General features: G+C 33.6%; 1 protein-coding gene across 1 annotated transcript in view; it reads left to right on the forward strand.

Moving 5' to 3' along the window:
• LOC136983143 (WD repeat-containing protein 36) overlaps nucleotides 1-17122 on the forward strand; it is a 30857-nt gene extending 13735 nt beyond the window's left edge. The window contains exons 9-20 of the mRNA XM_067279781.1: nucleotides 645-794; nucleotides 2628-2776; nucleotides 3432-3546; nucleotides 8216-8381; nucleotides 8458-8566; nucleotides 9586-9665; nucleotides 10402-10610; nucleotides 10700-10863; nucleotides 11984-12100; nucleotides 12175-12265; nucleotides 12340-12527; nucleotides 16963-17122. Of these exons, the coding sequence (XP_067135882.1) occupies nucleotides 645-794; nucleotides 2628-2776; nucleotides 3432-3546; nucleotides 8216-8381; nucleotides 8458-8566; nucleotides 9586-9665; nucleotides 10402-10610; nucleotides 10700-10863; nucleotides 11984-12100; nucleotides 12175-12265; nucleotides 12340-12527; nucleotides 16963-17118 (1694 nt within the window). The 3' untranslated portion in view covers nucleotides 17119-17122. The remainder of the gene's footprint in view (nucleotides 1-644; nucleotides 795-2627; nucleotides 2777-3431; nucleotides 3547-8215; nucleotides 8382-8457; nucleotides 8567-9585; nucleotides 9666-10401; nucleotides 10611-10699; nucleotides 10864-11983; nucleotides 12101-12174; nucleotides 12266-12339; nucleotides 12528-16962) is intronic.
• The last annotated feature ends 207 nt before the right edge of the window (nucleotides 17123-17329 follow it).

Raw genomic sequence — 17329 nt, forward strand, 5'->3', positions numbered from 1 at the left:
TAGTGCAGCAAAAACAATATGAAAACAGAGCAATTGTATGCTGCTGAATTTCAGTATTCTCAAATTGATCTCTAATCTTTTGAAATTTTCAATTGTCTTCTGTTTAGTCACACGAGCACGTTGCTTTCATCTATAACCAAGTTAGTGGATTTCCGTGAAATTTTGTGAATGTTTCGGCACTTTTTGGGGCTTATTTTTATATTTTTACAGTATTGTGTTAAGATAAAATGCTTTTTATCTGCACTCTAAAATGACAAGCCCAACAGTCTTTAATATTGAGTCTGAGCTTGTTCAAATTTAAAAGAAGCTAGAGTTTGAATTGACACGAAGCTTGTCTACGGCTTTGCAACTTGCGGGTAATACCCAAGTCAACTAGTATCGGATCACCGGATGCATTGGCTACGAAACAGTAAATTACCACAAATATACTGTATATCTGTTAGGCTTTTGTCAAACTGTTTTATAACCATAGTGTAGGTGGAATTAGTGAGATAATTGTGAAGATAGAAGGGACAGCAGTGTGTTTGTTGTTATCCTTTTAAGAGACTTTATGATGAAAAATACTGCAAGAATAAATTAATTTCTAATATATCAAATATTTAAAATAATACTCAATAAGTAAAATAAAAATTTTTATTCTACAGGTCTAGATAGTTCCGTGCGTCGTTTTTCGACCGTAAAAGATAGTCTGAACAGGAGTCTCGGGCAGGCATCACACAACAGGAGAGCTGCAAAAAGAAAAGGAGTTAAATATGACGTTGCAAAGTTACCACCGATAATGAATTTTGCTTCCGGTATGATATCTTATTTAATATTATACAATATATAAAAGATCATATTAGAAATTTTAATATGTTGAAGTAAGCAATTTCGTTTAGTTGTAGTCATTATAAAACGAGAAACAAACACTTTATAAAATTGTAATAATTTCTCCATAATTTGGTATTAATGCAACAGATTAACAATTAATTTACATCAAATATAATTTGTTATAATAATTTGCAAATTGTAGCTTTATATGTTTCATCGTATATTTAATGTTTTGTGTGGACATGCAATTGGAACTTCTGTGTAAGATGAGTGAACAAAACATGCATATTGACACAGTATGCTTTATTATTTGATAAAAGACCAAAACACGATGCAAACGTGCAAAAAGAAAAATATATATATGTGAGGTGTGTGGTGAAAGAACACATTTGTACCAGAGGGGGTTTGCAAGATTCTATTCCGGAGATTTTTCCATTTAAGATGTACCACGATCGGGTCGGCCAGTTGAGATTAACAGCGATCAAATAAAAGAATTAGTCAACGGTAATCCATGCCATGCGACATGGGAGATTACAGATATTCTTCACATATTAAAATTGAGCATGGAAAATCATCTGCATCATCTTGGATACATCAGCAAGCCAAATCTTTGGATTCCATACAAACTTAGTTAAGCCAATTACATCACTTACATTTCCATCTGCAATTCTCTTAAAAAACACGAGGAAAGTGACCCATTTTTGAAGTGAAAAGTAAATTGTTTATGTCAACATTTATTGCAAAAGATCAGGAGAAAGTGTGGAGAACTGCCACAACCCACTTCAAAGGCAAGACTTCACCCAAGCAAAGTCATGCTCTCAATTTGGTGGAATTGGAAGGGTGTTTTGTTTTACAAACTGCTTCTGAAAATCAAAATGATCAATTCTGATGAACACTGTGACCAGCTGGACAAATTAAATGCAGTAATTTGGGAGAAACATTCAGAATATGTGAATCATTGCATTGTGTTCCATCATGATTATGCCCGGCCTCACGCATCGCTGCTAACCCAGCAAAAATTGTCGGAGCTTGGCTGGGATGTCATACCTCATCCTCCATATTTTCCCGATTTTGCCCCTTCTGATTATCATTTGTTTCGCTTCCTTTAAAATTTTTTAAACTAGCAGCGCTTCATTTCTGATGATGATGTAAAATGGCACTTGAAACAGTTTTTTACCAAACAGACTGAAGTTTTTTAAACAAGGTATTACGAAGCACCCCGAAAGATGGTAAAAGGTACTCGATAAAAACGGTGAATATATTATTGAAAAAATTTTTGTTTTCTATAAAAATATGTCTTTTATTTTTACTTAAAATGCATGGACTAATTAACCAACCCAATAGTTTTGCCTGAGATGCTCACCAGCAGGGGACCCAGGTAAAACTATATATTCTTTGATATACTCATAAATTTTAATATTCTTACTACAGTTAAATTTGGGCTATATCTCGGGGCCTTTTCTAATGTTGTTCAGAATATATTTCCACCACATTTTTATACAAATAAAAGCTAAGTTTCTAATGCCATTTGACATTTTTTCCTTAATTAACGCATTGTATTTATTATTATTTATAGTTTAAAATAATTGAGATTTTTTTAATGTAAACACGTTAGAGTTCAATTAATGTATAATTAATTGATATGAACTTAGCTATAAAGAGTGAGTTTGTGTATAGATGTCGGTATATTAAGTTCATTATATTAATAATAGTAATAGTTTTATAATAAAATGATTAATAGTATAATGCTTAATTTTTTTAATATGGTGTATATAATGTTTTAAGTAACTTTTAACGTACAAAACTTTAATAAACAGAAAGTGCACGAGAGAAAGACTGGGACAGTATAGCAGTGTGTCATCGAAATCTGAACGTCGTCACTACGTGGAACTACGACAGATGCTGTATGGGAAAACATAAACTGTTGCACGACAGATTTAAGGGGCAGAGAAATGTTGTACCTCTGGTAAGATAAAATATTATCAGTTATTTTGTTTGATTTTAATTGGGGCATATCTTAAATAATTTCAAAAAGACAATACTAGATTCTGTTGGTATTGTTTTAAAAATGCATTAATGTTAATGGCAACGGCATAAAATAAAGTTATCTGGATGACTGCGTGTTAGGATTTTGGCCTCCCGTTACTTAGATCTAGTTATTAACCTAATTTAGATTCTCGTAATTTATGTAGCGGATGAATTTGGATCCTGTTCCTTTATGTTATTGGATTTTAATCCTAATTTACTGTAATGTTGTTTTTATTTTAAAAAGATTGTCCTATTAAGTATATTGTTATATTGAAGAGGATCTAGAGTTTTAAATGCATTTATAAGAACAATAAAGACAATAATATAAGTCACGATTATTATATTTTATTTAAAAAATTGTTTACTGTTGGTCTAATAAGCTTAACCTTGGATAAAGAGTCTATACAAAATAATAGATAACAATTGTATTTTATCTTAGACATTACTTATACTATAACTTGGTATATAAAAGAGTATAAATCATACTTAGAATATTGATTCCTTCTAAAACACTCTCTTATTTGTGTTTTCAACATCTACAGACTTAACTGTAGCATTATATTTATGTAAATTATTGTTTATTGTTTAAATAGTGTTTGACTATCAGCATTTGTGGAAACTTCGTAATTATTGGATATAATACTGGACACGTCGACAAGTTTAATATTCAGTCCGGTATATATAGAGGCTCTTACGGAGAAGATACGGGTAAGATTTGTTTACTTTCCCATTACTTAGATTACTGAAATCACTTTGACTATGGTTTGACCTTTTTTTTTTCTTCTTTGTATTCCCCTTCTACATACTGACACTTCCACCATTGTTTTGGCAATGATGCTATGCCTGCAGAATAGACACTGGTGTCAGAGCTATTTCGTGATGTTCTCCGACTTTGGCATTCTGGACGAATCTCTCGTCTTCGTCGGCTTTCTTCTCGATGATCACATAGTAACAGATGTGGTCACCGTCGGGTCTGGATTACCCAACGTATTTAGGTTACTTAATCCAGAATTTCCAAACCAAATATGTTGGCTACCTCCATTCTGCACACGACCTGGCTCCAACTTCAATTCTGTAGGCATAGCGTCATTGTCAAAATGAGGAAGTGTCAGCAGTGGAAGGGAGTATCCAGAGAAAGAAGCATAAATTGAGATTATGTAGCAATGAGCTTGTACGTGCATTTGATGTGTAAATTAAAAATTTTTTACCCAACTTGACTCGCAATTTTTAAAACTGCAGACTTCTCCTGCTCAGAATATTCTGAAATGATAGGTATAGCATTTCATAACGAACCATTTTGAAACGAAGGTATGCATTTCGGACAGGTTGCCCGTCCCTCTTCGGCCGGATACCTTTTTCAGAAGTCAGGGATCTACTTTGTCCCTTTACAGCAGACACAAATGGGAGCAAAAATATTTTATATTGGGGACACAACTAGAAAATTGGCTTGCTACTTTCAAGAACATCAAGACGATATCAAAAACTGTAGAAATGCTGTAGAAAATGGTTACAAAGTATTATGCCAATACCATTTTATTTCAACATTTTGATGTTGTTAAATGCTCGAAATTACTTTGTGCATTGCAATAAAATAAAATAAAATAAACAACCATTCCAACTTCAGCAAAAATTCTTTAATCCTAAGAACGTTTTCAAACGCATTAAACGTCCATCTTCAGTTACTTCTTTAAATCAAATATGAAATTCGAACAAATATTACGTAAATTAACGGTACGATTACAATAAATAAATAAAAAATAAAAATAAAATAAACCGGATTATCGTAATTTACAAAATTATGCCAATATTTCATAAACAAATAAAAATAAAAATAAAGCAAAAATAAAAAAAAACCAACATGCGGTTTAAACCAATCACGGATTATCGCAGTATTTCTTTCCAATTACCCTCATCCGTCATTAAAGACTTAAAACAAGACCAATATCAGCTCTAGGATTATTGTACTTCTATGTTTAGTCCAAATCGTCGCACAAAGATTTCCAAGCCGTGGAAAGCCCATCAGCGTCCCTATAATTAATGCATTGCGTACTTCTCTGCGCTCTGTGGATTTCCATTTTTTCGAAAAACTTTATTGCGTGTCTCGATCTAGTAGATCTGATGATAGAGGCTTGGTCCCAAAAGACCGTGATGCCCTGCTGCTTAGCATAATTGGCCAGGACCGTACTATCAACTGATTTTTCCACCGATCGCTTGTGTTCATTAATCCTCTTTTTTAAATTTCTCAAAGTTGCCCCTATATATACTAATTTAGAATCGAACCTATGATCCCTTAATAGTATCAAATAAATTCCTGTTAGTGAGTTACGCTCATACTTCATCTTATCATTCCTTAAAAGCTTGTATATAGTCGGATTGCATCGATAAATAACTTGCAAATTCCTACTCCTGGAAATCCTTTTAACTAACGGCTTAAGAAAAGGAATGTAATCGAGGATCACTTTTTCTCTTGGTTGGTTTCTATTTCTCCCACGTGTTCGGTTATGGTCTCTTCTTGATGAGAGCATCTATTTTTTCTGTTCTGTAGCCATGTTGCAAAGCCGTTGTTCGGATGTATTGTAGTTCTTTAATTGTATCCAAAACATCTGTGCAGTGTGTGTGTGCTCTCTGTATCCACGAGCGAAATACTGCCATCTTGATATGCCCAGGGTCTGCGGAGTTCCTAGGGATAACGATTGGGAATGATGTTGGTTTGTGATAGACTTTCGTGCGGATTTCCCCTCCTAAAGAACTACAATACATCCGAACAACGGCTTTGCAACATGGCTACAGAACAGAAAAAATAGATGCTCTCATCAAGAAGGACGACCATAACCGAACACGTGGGAGAAATAGAAACCAACCAAGAGAAAAAGTGATCCTCGATTACATTCCTTTTCTTAAGCCGTTAGTTAAAAGGATTTCCAGGAGTAGGAATTTGCAAGTTATTTATCGATGCAATCCGACTATATACAAGCTTTTAAGGAATGATAAGATGAAGTATGAGCGTAACTCACTAACAGGAATTTATTTGATACTATTAAGGGATCATAGGTTCGATTCTAAATTAGTATATATAGGGGCAACTTTGAGAAATTTAAAAAAGAGGATTAATGAACACAAGCGATCGGTGGAAAAATCAGTTGATAGTACGGTCCTGGCCAATTATGCTAAGCAGCAGGGCATCACGGTCTTTTGGGACCAAGCCTCTATCATCAGATCTACTAGATCGAGACACGCAATAAAGTTTTTCAAAAAAATGAAAATCCACAGAGCGCAGAGAAGTACGCAATGCATTAATTATAGGGACGCTGATGGGCTTTCCACGGTTTGGAAATCTTTGTGGGAAGATTTGGACTAAACATAGAAGTACAATAATCCTAGAGCTGATATTGGTCTTGTTTTAAGTCTTTAATGACGGATGAGGGTAATTGGAAAGAAATACTGCGATAATCCGTGATTGGTTTAAACCGCACGTTGGTTTTTTTTATTTTTGTTTTATTTTTATTTTTATTTGTTTATGAAATATTGGCATAATTTTGTAAATTACGATAAATCGGTTTATTTTATTTTTATTTTTCATTCATTTATTTATTTATTGTAATCGTACCGTTAATTTACGTAATATTTGTTCGAATTTCATATTTGATTTAAAGAAGTAACTGAAGATGGACGTTTAATGCATTTGAAAACGTTCTTAGGATTAAAGAATTTTTGCTGAAGTTGGAATGGTTGTTTATTTTATTTTATTTTATATTATCTCTTCAGTAAGGAAGTATAGTTTTATTTATGCATTGCAATTTTGAGCATTTAGCAACAGCTTTTGGAAACCTCAAATTTTTTATATCCTTTTAGATCAAAATTCACTGAATGGAAGTTTCAAACCATATTTGACATGTTTGAATTTTAGGAGCATCTTCCCTACACATAATATGAATTTTTTTAAACTGTTTATACAGTATTATATTCTTTCCAAAACCCATAAATCATAATATACTTGATATGCTTTTAATATCAATACATTTTGACTCTATTTTATTTAAACAAATGTGAAAGTAAAAAGTTTAAGCTTCTAAACAAAGAATGCAATCTCACAGTAGCAATAATGTGTTAAATTTCACAACTGTAATAATTAAATCATAAATCTATGTTAAGTAAAGGTGATATTGGGTTGAACAGAAAGCTTTTGCTTATTTTTAACATCTGTTCTTACTTATTCCCTGTGGCTTTGAAGAAGTGTGTAGAAGCAACAAAGCGTAAGACGAAGGTTGTAGTATCGACAGTTGAAGTGAAAAAGTAATATATTGTAGTAAATGTGTGATGGATCTGGTGGCCACAGTGTGCAACCAGTGAATTCAATCTAAACTTTATTATACAGTATTTCTGTGTTTTATTTATTATCTAGGGCAGTGGTTCTCAAACTTTATCAATCCACGTCACACGTACAGGTTTAGTATGTTGTCCCAACACTCTTGACGAAATATGTGTGCAATGACATACATCAGGCACAGAAATAAAAACAACTCTTAAGATAAACCTCACAATGTGAAGCTCGCATTTATTAAAATTGAATCACAAAAACCATCAAACTAAAATATGAAAATACAAAAAAAAATATGAAATAAATGGTGAAAATCTTCGACGACAAGTAAGTTAACGTGACAGGTGAGCTTGCCGATTGCCACACATTTTTTCAAAATGCAGAATAAGGTTTCACACTGCCACTCATGAACAGGAGTAAAATCTGTAATTTAGTCATACTGTGTAGATGCATTGTCAATCACCTGACCTAGACCTTTGTCCGAGACATATTAATTGAAGAGGTAAAACCGTATATAGAAGATAATTTGCAGTGAATCTACACAGTAAGTAGTTGTTGCTGGTTTAGGTTCCACTCTACATTGATGTTTCTTTTTCCAGGATAGTCTAAGTTACTTACAGCTATAAAAATTTGAGATTTCAACATTAATTGAAACATTTGTTTTGTGACAGATCTTTTTGAAACTGCATGTGTTGATCTGTGCATTATTGTTTGTGTTCTATTGAATACAGCTTTTACTCTGTTGTAGACTTACTAGAGTGAAACGTGTGACTTATCAAATGCAGTGATGGGTTTAGGAATATTTTCAATTGCCGAGACAAAGCAATTCATATACATTTTCGTTATTATTGCACTTCTCGAGTTAAAGATAGGTCAGAATATTGTTAATCTGTTTGTCTGGCTTGTAGGACTTACAGATTTGAATCCATTATGAACAAATCTCTTCTAGATGTTTCTAATATGTGAATTAAAATCGTGAAATTTTTTATAGCATACGAAAAATCAATAAAGATTTTATTATAATAATTTTATAACAAGTTAATTAGTTAAACTTTTTAGCACACGAAGGACAAATTAGAGGAGTCGTCACGGACGGCCTCAATCAGCTGACGGTAACCGGAGGAAGCGACGGCAGATTGAAATTTTGGAAATTCAAAGACCGTACGCAACTCGCTACCTTAGACACGCAAGATCAAATATCTCAAATGTTATTACACAGAGAAAGGTATTTTTAAAATAAAGTAACGGATTAAAATTTATTTGAAATAATGATCTAATAGAAGTTTTATTTCAATGTTTAGTGGAATGTTGGCTGTTGCTTTGGACACTTTTGTTATTTTAATAATAGATGTTGTAAGAAGAAATGTAGTCAGAACATTTTCTGGACACAGAAATCGGATTACTGACATGGTAACGTTGTTATTTATTATTTTAATATTAATAATTAATTTAGAAATAGAAAAAGCGGAGAATGTGTTTTACATGGTAGCAAGCAATTAAAAGCTGTGCATTTGCCAAAATTGTAGAACTAAAGTTCACATAACAATGAAAGAAAGGTTCTACAGTGAAGCAATAGTTTTAATGAATTCTCCAGATTCTGAAAGAAAGAACTTCAAATTGACCTCTGATGTGTCAATGTCACCCCAACAGAGACAATTCGTAACTTGACAGCAGGGTCAGATCTGGAGTGAGGTTCAAGAAGAGTGAGAATTGGGGGTATTTGAGCATCTACTGAGGCATGGTTTTTAAGGAGATTCTTTCTATGGAATGCTATTTGAACAGAGGAATGAATTGAAACAGAAAACTGGATGTAATGCTTAAAATTAACTCCAAAGACATCTAAATCCAGTAAGAAAACCAATTTAATTACTGAACTAATGGTTTGATCTCGTTTTAACTTCATCTTCAAGTTCTTAAGATAGAACAGAAAACAGTTTTAAAAATATAAATGATTAAATTTGAATTGTAATATATGACTATGAGCACTAATTTTTGGGTCTGTGGAGGACTTATCTCACACTATTTATGTAGTCGGCATAATCGTACAGACGTCGGTAGACGTGGGGTTTACGACGACGAAGGTATGCATTTCGGACAGGTTGCCCGTCCCTCTTCGGCCGTATTTGTCACAGTTTGGTGGATATACAAGTGTTTACAAAAATACAAGCATTTTTTGTTACAAACATTTGTGTTTTTGGATTAAAATAATATGTTCCTTTTTTGTGTGTATATTATTTTAATGAGCCGATACGGAGTTCGACTAAATAGTTACATTGTTATCGTGTAAGTGATGATGATAAATAATATAATTGCAGAATATTTTCTTGTTTATCAAGTGTCTCATTTATTTGTAATTAGATTTAATCAAAATTAAATAGTATTCAGTAAAGAAAAGTAATTTTAGAAACTATGAAATAATCTTTGTTTAGACATTTTCTCCCGATTCATTCTGGCTTATTGTTTCTTCGATGGATGCAACAATTAGGACTTGGGATCTCTCGTCAGGAAGGTAACCAAATTTATTTATTTATTTTTTTTTTTGAAATATACATTTATAGTAATGTGTTTTCATTGATAAATGCAGAATACTTACTAAAAATCTTTATTTTTTTGCACAATTTTGTATCCTTTAATGTTGTATTTAATGCTTTTTGTATCTTAAAGATTCACCACTTTTTTAATGTATACAAATAAAAACAGATTATACAGCAAATTTTTACAATTTACTACTTTCAAAGTAAGCTTTTTCTGCTGTGCGTACTTCTGCAAGCATAGACATCACTTGTCACAAAAAATGGCTTTTACGACTGTTTTGACATCTTTAATGAGTGGAAACTTCAGTATCAGAATCCTTGACCCTTCATATTTTGTTTTGTTTTTGGAAACAGACAAAACTCTGTGCAAGCTAAATCCAGAGAGCAAGAAGATTGGAATGACCAATGGAAGCTGCACTGACGAGTTCTTTAAGACATCATAGAAAATCCTGTACCACTTGACAGATTTTGTGGATATTAATAGAAGTATATAGCCGCAGAAGATGCTTATTTTCAAAGTGATCTGTAAATACTTGGATATCTTAGCTTATGAAGTCAACTTTATCTTAAACTCTCTGGATAAAGTTGCTATTTCAAATATTTTCAAACAACTGCATGCAGGTGTAGCAAAATTTTTTTTGTTACACCTGCGTGCATTATAAATATGAACTTGTTAAATTTTAAGGATAACGTTTTATCGTATTTCCATAGTTTATTAGATTGCTTTCGTGTTTCGTCTCCCTGTACGAGTCTCGCAATGTCGCCCACCGGCGAATATTTGGCCACCGTCCACGTCGACGATTTAGGAATTTATCTTTGGGCCAACTACACGTTGTATTCTCCGGTGATTTTACAACCTCTTGCCGACGATTACGAGCCTTTGCTCTTAAAGCTTCCTACGACTTCGCTCGAAGATACACGTGAGTCCATAAATTATTTACGGAAGCTAGTTTTAAATTTAATTTTAAAATTATTTTTAAAAATTGGATAAACTTTTAAAAATTTTTAGCAAGAACTAACAACGATGAAGAATTAGAAGAATCTAGTGATGAAGAAATTGACATGAATGTCGAAGAATACGTGTCACCGGAACAGATAGCCGAGCATCTAGTGACTCTGTCGCTTTTGCCTCGTTCTCGCTGGTGTAATTTATTAAATCTCAATTATATTAAGGTATGCAATTAAAAACATTGAAAGTTTATTTGATATTAAACTATTTATAAAGTGAAATTTTAATAGTTTAATTGGTCGAAAACTTTGCTCAAGTGATTTATTAATGAGGATTATGATTATGCTATTTAAATTAAATATTATAATGCTGAAGGCTATGTTACTAGTGAAACTATATAGTTTTATATTAATGCATGTGATAATCATGTAACCGGAAGTAGGAGTTCTTGTGTGGTAGTCGCGCGGGATGATCAAAGGATTTTCTGACACTGCCTAGGTTGCAGTTTTCCATATGGGAATTCGAGGCAATGGGATAGAGGAGGAAAATAAGAAAGACGGGAAGAGCCCGAGAAGTAATGCACTTGACAACAAAATTGCAAATATAAATAACCAGGTTTATTTGAGTAGATTATATAAAACTATAGAACTACACATAACATGATAAAGTCATATGATGTTAAAAATAAATGTTTTGATTATTTTATAAACAAAATAATTTTAACAATGGGCCTTTTTTAAACCCGATACTATATTATGGACTATTTCCTCCTAACCGTGCAAGAGAAAGTTTACATTTGTTTGCGGGCTGATAAATACCTCCATGATTGGCAAATTGAAGCCTTTAGGATACAAGTTTTTATCTTCAATGATGATGATCATGTAACGGTACTCAAGGATTGGAATGAAGACAGCAGCAATTGGAATTTGAACTGATGAGGAAAAACAACATAGAGATAGGCTTGGTGATTGGCTAAGATGAGCCGGACTGGGACTAGCATTGGCAAATTAGACATCCGAAGTAAAAATGGTTAGTCTCTACCGAAGTGGCCGAACTACACCGATTAAGCAATCTTTGAATCGGATGACATTTCTGATCCTTTCATACATTTTCAACTATTTCCTGCATTGAGGTGCTTCCAAAAAAAGACAATATCGAATGAAAACTTCTTTTGTTATCCAATCCTGATTTTCTCTTTATTTCCCTGTGTAAATTATATCCCCTTCCAACGACTCCTCATCACTTTTTCAAAAATGTTTTTCTCTAAAATTTAAAACAACGATTTTCACAAAATTGTAGTTTGGTACCTCACACACAGTAATGCAATATTTTTTCTATTTACAGCAAAGAAATAAACCAAAAGAACCTCCGAGTGCACCCAAGAATGCGCCTTTCTTCTTGCCGGTCGTTTCGGGTTTAGAACCAAAGTTTGTAGTAGAAGAGAAGACGTCAGAAGAAAATGTATGTAATTTATACCATAAAGCACATACATTTAACACGGTATTCGTAATTTTATTACATATTTCTATTTTTAGAAAGAACAAGATTCAAAAATTAGAACTGCCAAACTTCAATCCTTGTCTAAGTTTGGAGAAATGGTATTAATTGCTGTGAAGAAAGAAGAATGTAAGTAAATTATCTATCCAGAATTCTTCCTTTTCATATTACATATTATCGATGATTTGAAAAAAATGTTTTAGATCTCAAAGTCGTAGAAGAGATGATGAAAATGAGTACGGCCTCCATTGATCTGGAAATCAGATCGTTAGCACCTCTTGGCGGCGGTTCTATAGATCTCCTTTTAAATTTCATGAAGGTCATAAATGAAAGTTTAAAATCTAAGAGAAATTTTGAATTTATTGCATCTGTTCTTTCATTATTTATCAAGGTGAGACTAGATGATTTTAGCAATTACATTGCTTTGAAAATGTTAAATTATCAATTTATTATTAACATTTTGGAATTTGTATTTGTTTCTTGTTCAATTAATTTTACATTATCTAGATGATAAGGAATATACTTGAACAAATTTCAGCTTTTTATCTGTATTCTGAATGTAATATTTTATTGCATTGAATTTATGTATTGTGTCACATTTTTGAGATACATTTTGTTGATGTGCATACAGTGTAAAAGAGTTAGCAAACATATACACACCTATCTTAGAGACATTTTTGAATCTAACAGGAAACAAATGCAGTACATCTGACAACAATTTTGGTAAAGATATATATATATATATACATACCGATACCTGTTTCCGTTTACTTTCTCTTGTATGGTGAATTATTTTCCAAAACAAACAGGCACAAGTCTATAGAATACCTTTGCCCTTAGAAATACATTAGTAAACATCCTATCGCACTGAGATTCTGATGGAAATCTTTCTGCTTGTTGCTTATGACACTCAATTTATCTGGAAAGTAATCCAAGTATGAATGGAGGAGTTGTAGCTTTAGGAATGTGCAACAACCCAGATTATTGAAGCTGTGTGAGAGATCATTCACAATGCAACCCAACTATGCAGAACTTGTATTTCAAAGGAAACTGGCATAAACAGTTGCTGCCAAATCCAATGAATTGATTCAAATTCTGTCACTTGAGTTTGTTTCTTTTTTTTTTTTTTTAATTTGAGGTTCTATGAAAATTCCTTCTTTGGCCTCAAACTCATTCATTTGGAGAAATTTTTCTCACATGCACAAGAAAGTACTTCCAGTCTAGTCCTAAGCTTTTACAATTGTTCTCATTAAACAAAGTTTGATGTCAAATGAGAGCTATATTACTTTTCCAGGTTTGACTAAAGGTGGGCAAATTAATTGTATACCAGGTGGAAGGAATGTATCACATTTTGGCCAATCCCTCTTGATGTAATGGTTTGCAATATTATGCAATTTTTAACCATTATTTCAAGTTACAGCACAAGCACCCAACACACACATACAGTCCTTGATCAGTCTAGATCAGGGGTGGCCAACAAGTCGATCGCCAAGCCAATTTTGGTCAATCGCTAGCGATGTCTTCACTTAATGTATTATATTTGTAACCGAACGCAACTGTATGCATGCAGTTATGATTCGACTCATAACCACTGAATGCACTTCGTACTGAAACAGTGTATAAACATAGTATATATTTCACACTTCCCCCTTCCCACTTAGACTATGCCATGACAACAAGTCGATCATGACACATTTTTACGATAAAAAGTAGATCTTATGTGCACAAAAGTTGGCCACCCCTGGTCTAGATCATACAATGGGGATCCAAAACATATAACAAGAACATAATATAGAACATTGCATACAGACAATACACAGATTCAGGTGAATTTGCCACATATATAACAAAATATATTTGAGTATTCCAAACAGCCAAGAGCTAAGGATGTTAACATCATTTATCACAAAGTCCTTTGTAATCATTGCACTTATTATGAAAGCACTTGTTTGACTACAAAATGTTGTATACATTATCACAATTGCCAGTACACACACACACACACACACACACACACACACACCACACACACACACACATACAAAGAAAATTGAACATGTTAGGCTCAAAGTCCGAAAATGCTAATTGAACGAAAAAAACTACCACAATGTGTTGTGGCCACTTTAAATCATCCACAGAGTTGTGCTTTCATGATATTTGACCACTACGCATTGTGGTGATTAAGAAAAGCCATAACACGTTCTGTACGTTAGCTGATGCGACCACAATATGACAGACAGGTTGTTATTGGTTCAAATGTTTTAGTTAGAATGCCTGATGTTGATAGGAGGCATGCAGCTCCCAGAAATGTTTTAGCCATTATTATGAGCATTAATCCATCAGGTATCTTCCTTGTTTCCTAACTGGAAACAAGGAAGGTCTCGATTGACTTTATGCTCGTAATGAATTTACAATTTCTGAGAGTAACTTTATTAACATTCAGGGCGTATCCTCAACTTCATTAATACTTCACTCAACATCCATGTTAACATCTAGAAGTAAGCAAGTATTGATAAAAATGCAACTTGAAATATCAAGGTAATAGTTTTTGTAAAAATAAATAACTCTGCAAAATTCTTGATTCTCATAAAAAAGACTGATTTATTAATAAAAGTTCCTGGCAAAGTAATTATGTTTAGTAAATTAGTTGTTTGAAAATGTTGACACCTCGAGCACCGCGACAGATTTTCACATATGATTAAATGTTGTTGAAAAGTAACCAAGTTACATTTCTGTATGTGGTGAATAATTTTGCTACCTACTTATATAAGATAATTGAAGATAAATATATCATAATGAAAAAGAAAATTTTATTTTCTCATCATCACCACATTATTAGTTAACATCCAGAACGTGTGGTAGCTTTTAACCATAATAAATCCGTCGTACAGTGGTTTTTAACTTTAGCAGCTGATTTTTATATCATTGTAAAGTACATCAAGCACCTACAAGTACACGTAGTTTGACCTTTAGCACTTTTAAGCAAAACAAAAATAACAAATGTGTATTTTTCTCCATACATTTTAATCGTTAGAAATTAAATTTTCATACTTAAAAAAATTTTAAAGAAAACTTGTAGAACTAATGTTGTTTGGCATTAAAAATTGTAAATAAAAATGTAACTTTAAAATATGGGTTCTGGCATCAAAACAAACCACTGTGCATTGTATCATCCTCTATTGTGGTTGCATCAGCTAACGTTCAGAAACGCGTTATGGCTTTTCTTAATCACAACGCGTAGTGGTCTAATATCATGACAGCCACAATGCAAAATTTTCATTGTGGATGATTTAAAAAGGCCAAAACGCATCGTGGTCATGTTTTTCGCTCAATGAGCATTTGCAGTCTTTGAGCCTAACAAACATACAAATGGCATTTGGAATGCAAATGACTTAGTGTTGCTAGAAATTAAAACCGAACTAAGTCATTCTACATTAGCATATAAATTACCCATATTATACTAGATATGACATCAATTGTATCTCAAAAATAACACGTGATGGAAAATTTGAGTGGCAAATCCAAAATCAGCATGTCGCAATTATTTAGGGACATGCGGTTACTTTCGGTATACAAAATGGCTATTCCGTAGTGTTATGAGATTCTGGATGTGACTATTATGTTATACACTCATTGTCATAAAAATTAGTGCACCAAGAAGGAGTTGTTGGAATTAAATGAAATTGTACATGTCTTGAGTGTAACAGTGATATATAAGTGGTTACAAAGTGAAAGCAAAAGGATCATTTGTTGTAGGAAAAACTACAAATGAAAGGAGGTTCTAGTATTCCCATTATTCATGCTAGGCTACCTCTAGCATGAATCAAATATTTTAGTTAGAATGCCTGATTTAGAATGCTAGGCCACTTCTAGCATGAATACACAATGTTATATGGGCAGGTATAGAGGCATACGGGTGCCGTTTAATATCCTGTGCCTTTTGGTCCACAGTTGCTGCAAGTGATCCTCTACTTTGGCCAAACTCCTAGGCTGTCAAATGTGACAAATCAGGGACTAGGCCAGCCAGAGAAGTGTGACAATGTGGCAGAGGCAGTCTGATGACACGCTTGCCATGTGTGGTCAAGCACTGTCCTGTTGGAAAATGGCTCTTGGGAGCCCTGCCACAGGAGGCAACACATGTGGCTGCAGAATGTCACTAATGTACTGCTGGGCTGTCATGGTCTCTTGGATTACTACTAGATTTGACCAGTTGTCATATATGATGGTGCCCTAGACCATAACAGCAATTGTGATGGCAGTGTGTTGCTCCAAAGTGTAGGCAAGATTGAGGCATTCACCACGAGTCTCCAGACACAAACACAGCTGTCATCAGTTTCAAAACTGAATCTGGATTTGTCGCTGTAGACAACCCAGTTCCATTCTGTCACAGTCCAATGCCATCAGGAGCGACACTACTCCAAACTGAGGCAATGGTGGGTGGCTGTCAATGGCAGCATACATGATTGCTGCCGCAATGCCAAACGTTCTTCACCTGGGTGCCTGGAAATGGTATGGACAGACATGGGCCTGTAATGATGGAACCTGTGTTGGTGGACAACGATATGGATGGCTGTGTGCATTCTTGTCGAAGGGCCGGGCAGTCCTGTTGGCTAGCGATCTGCCGAGAGCGTCAGCGTCCCGAACCTGGATGCCATGCATGCGAGCTCTCTGAATGGAAAGGAGCACAAGACAATTTCTATCACGTGTAAGAACTTTGTAGCCACACGCTATTTATAGTTTAATGTACCTTATCCCTAAGAGTAGATTTAAAAAAATCTTATAAGATTAATATATTTTTAATACAAATTCAGATTTACATCTTACAGGTTCATGAAAAAATTTTGATTGCTGAACCCATTTTATTAGAATATGTAGAGATTATATCCCATACTTCTGCTTGGGTCTGCAGTGACATACAGAAGAAAATAGATTATTCACTCTGTATATTGAATTTTCTAAGGTATGGAATAAAAAGTAATTAAAGAACTTAGTGTATAAGTTTGTTTTTACTTACTGGACTTTGTAAAATACTTCATAATTAACAATTTACAACACTACAGTTTCCTACTTTTCTGAATAGTCTGCTGAAGGTATACTTTGTTAGCAAATCCAACAACCAACATAATTATGTAAATAAAGTAGTAAACTGTAGTGTCACGACAACAAAATGATTCCCAGAATAACAGAAAATAA

The sequence above is a fragment of the Centruroides vittatus genome, unplaced genomic scaffold, assembly GCF_030686945.1.
Source record: "Centruroides vittatus isolate TY-2023 unplaced genomic scaffold, ASM3068694v2 contig_877, whole genome shotgun sequence".
Lineage (NCBI taxonomy): Eukaryota > Metazoa > Arthropoda > Arachnida > Scorpiones > Buthidae > Centruroides > Centruroides vittatus.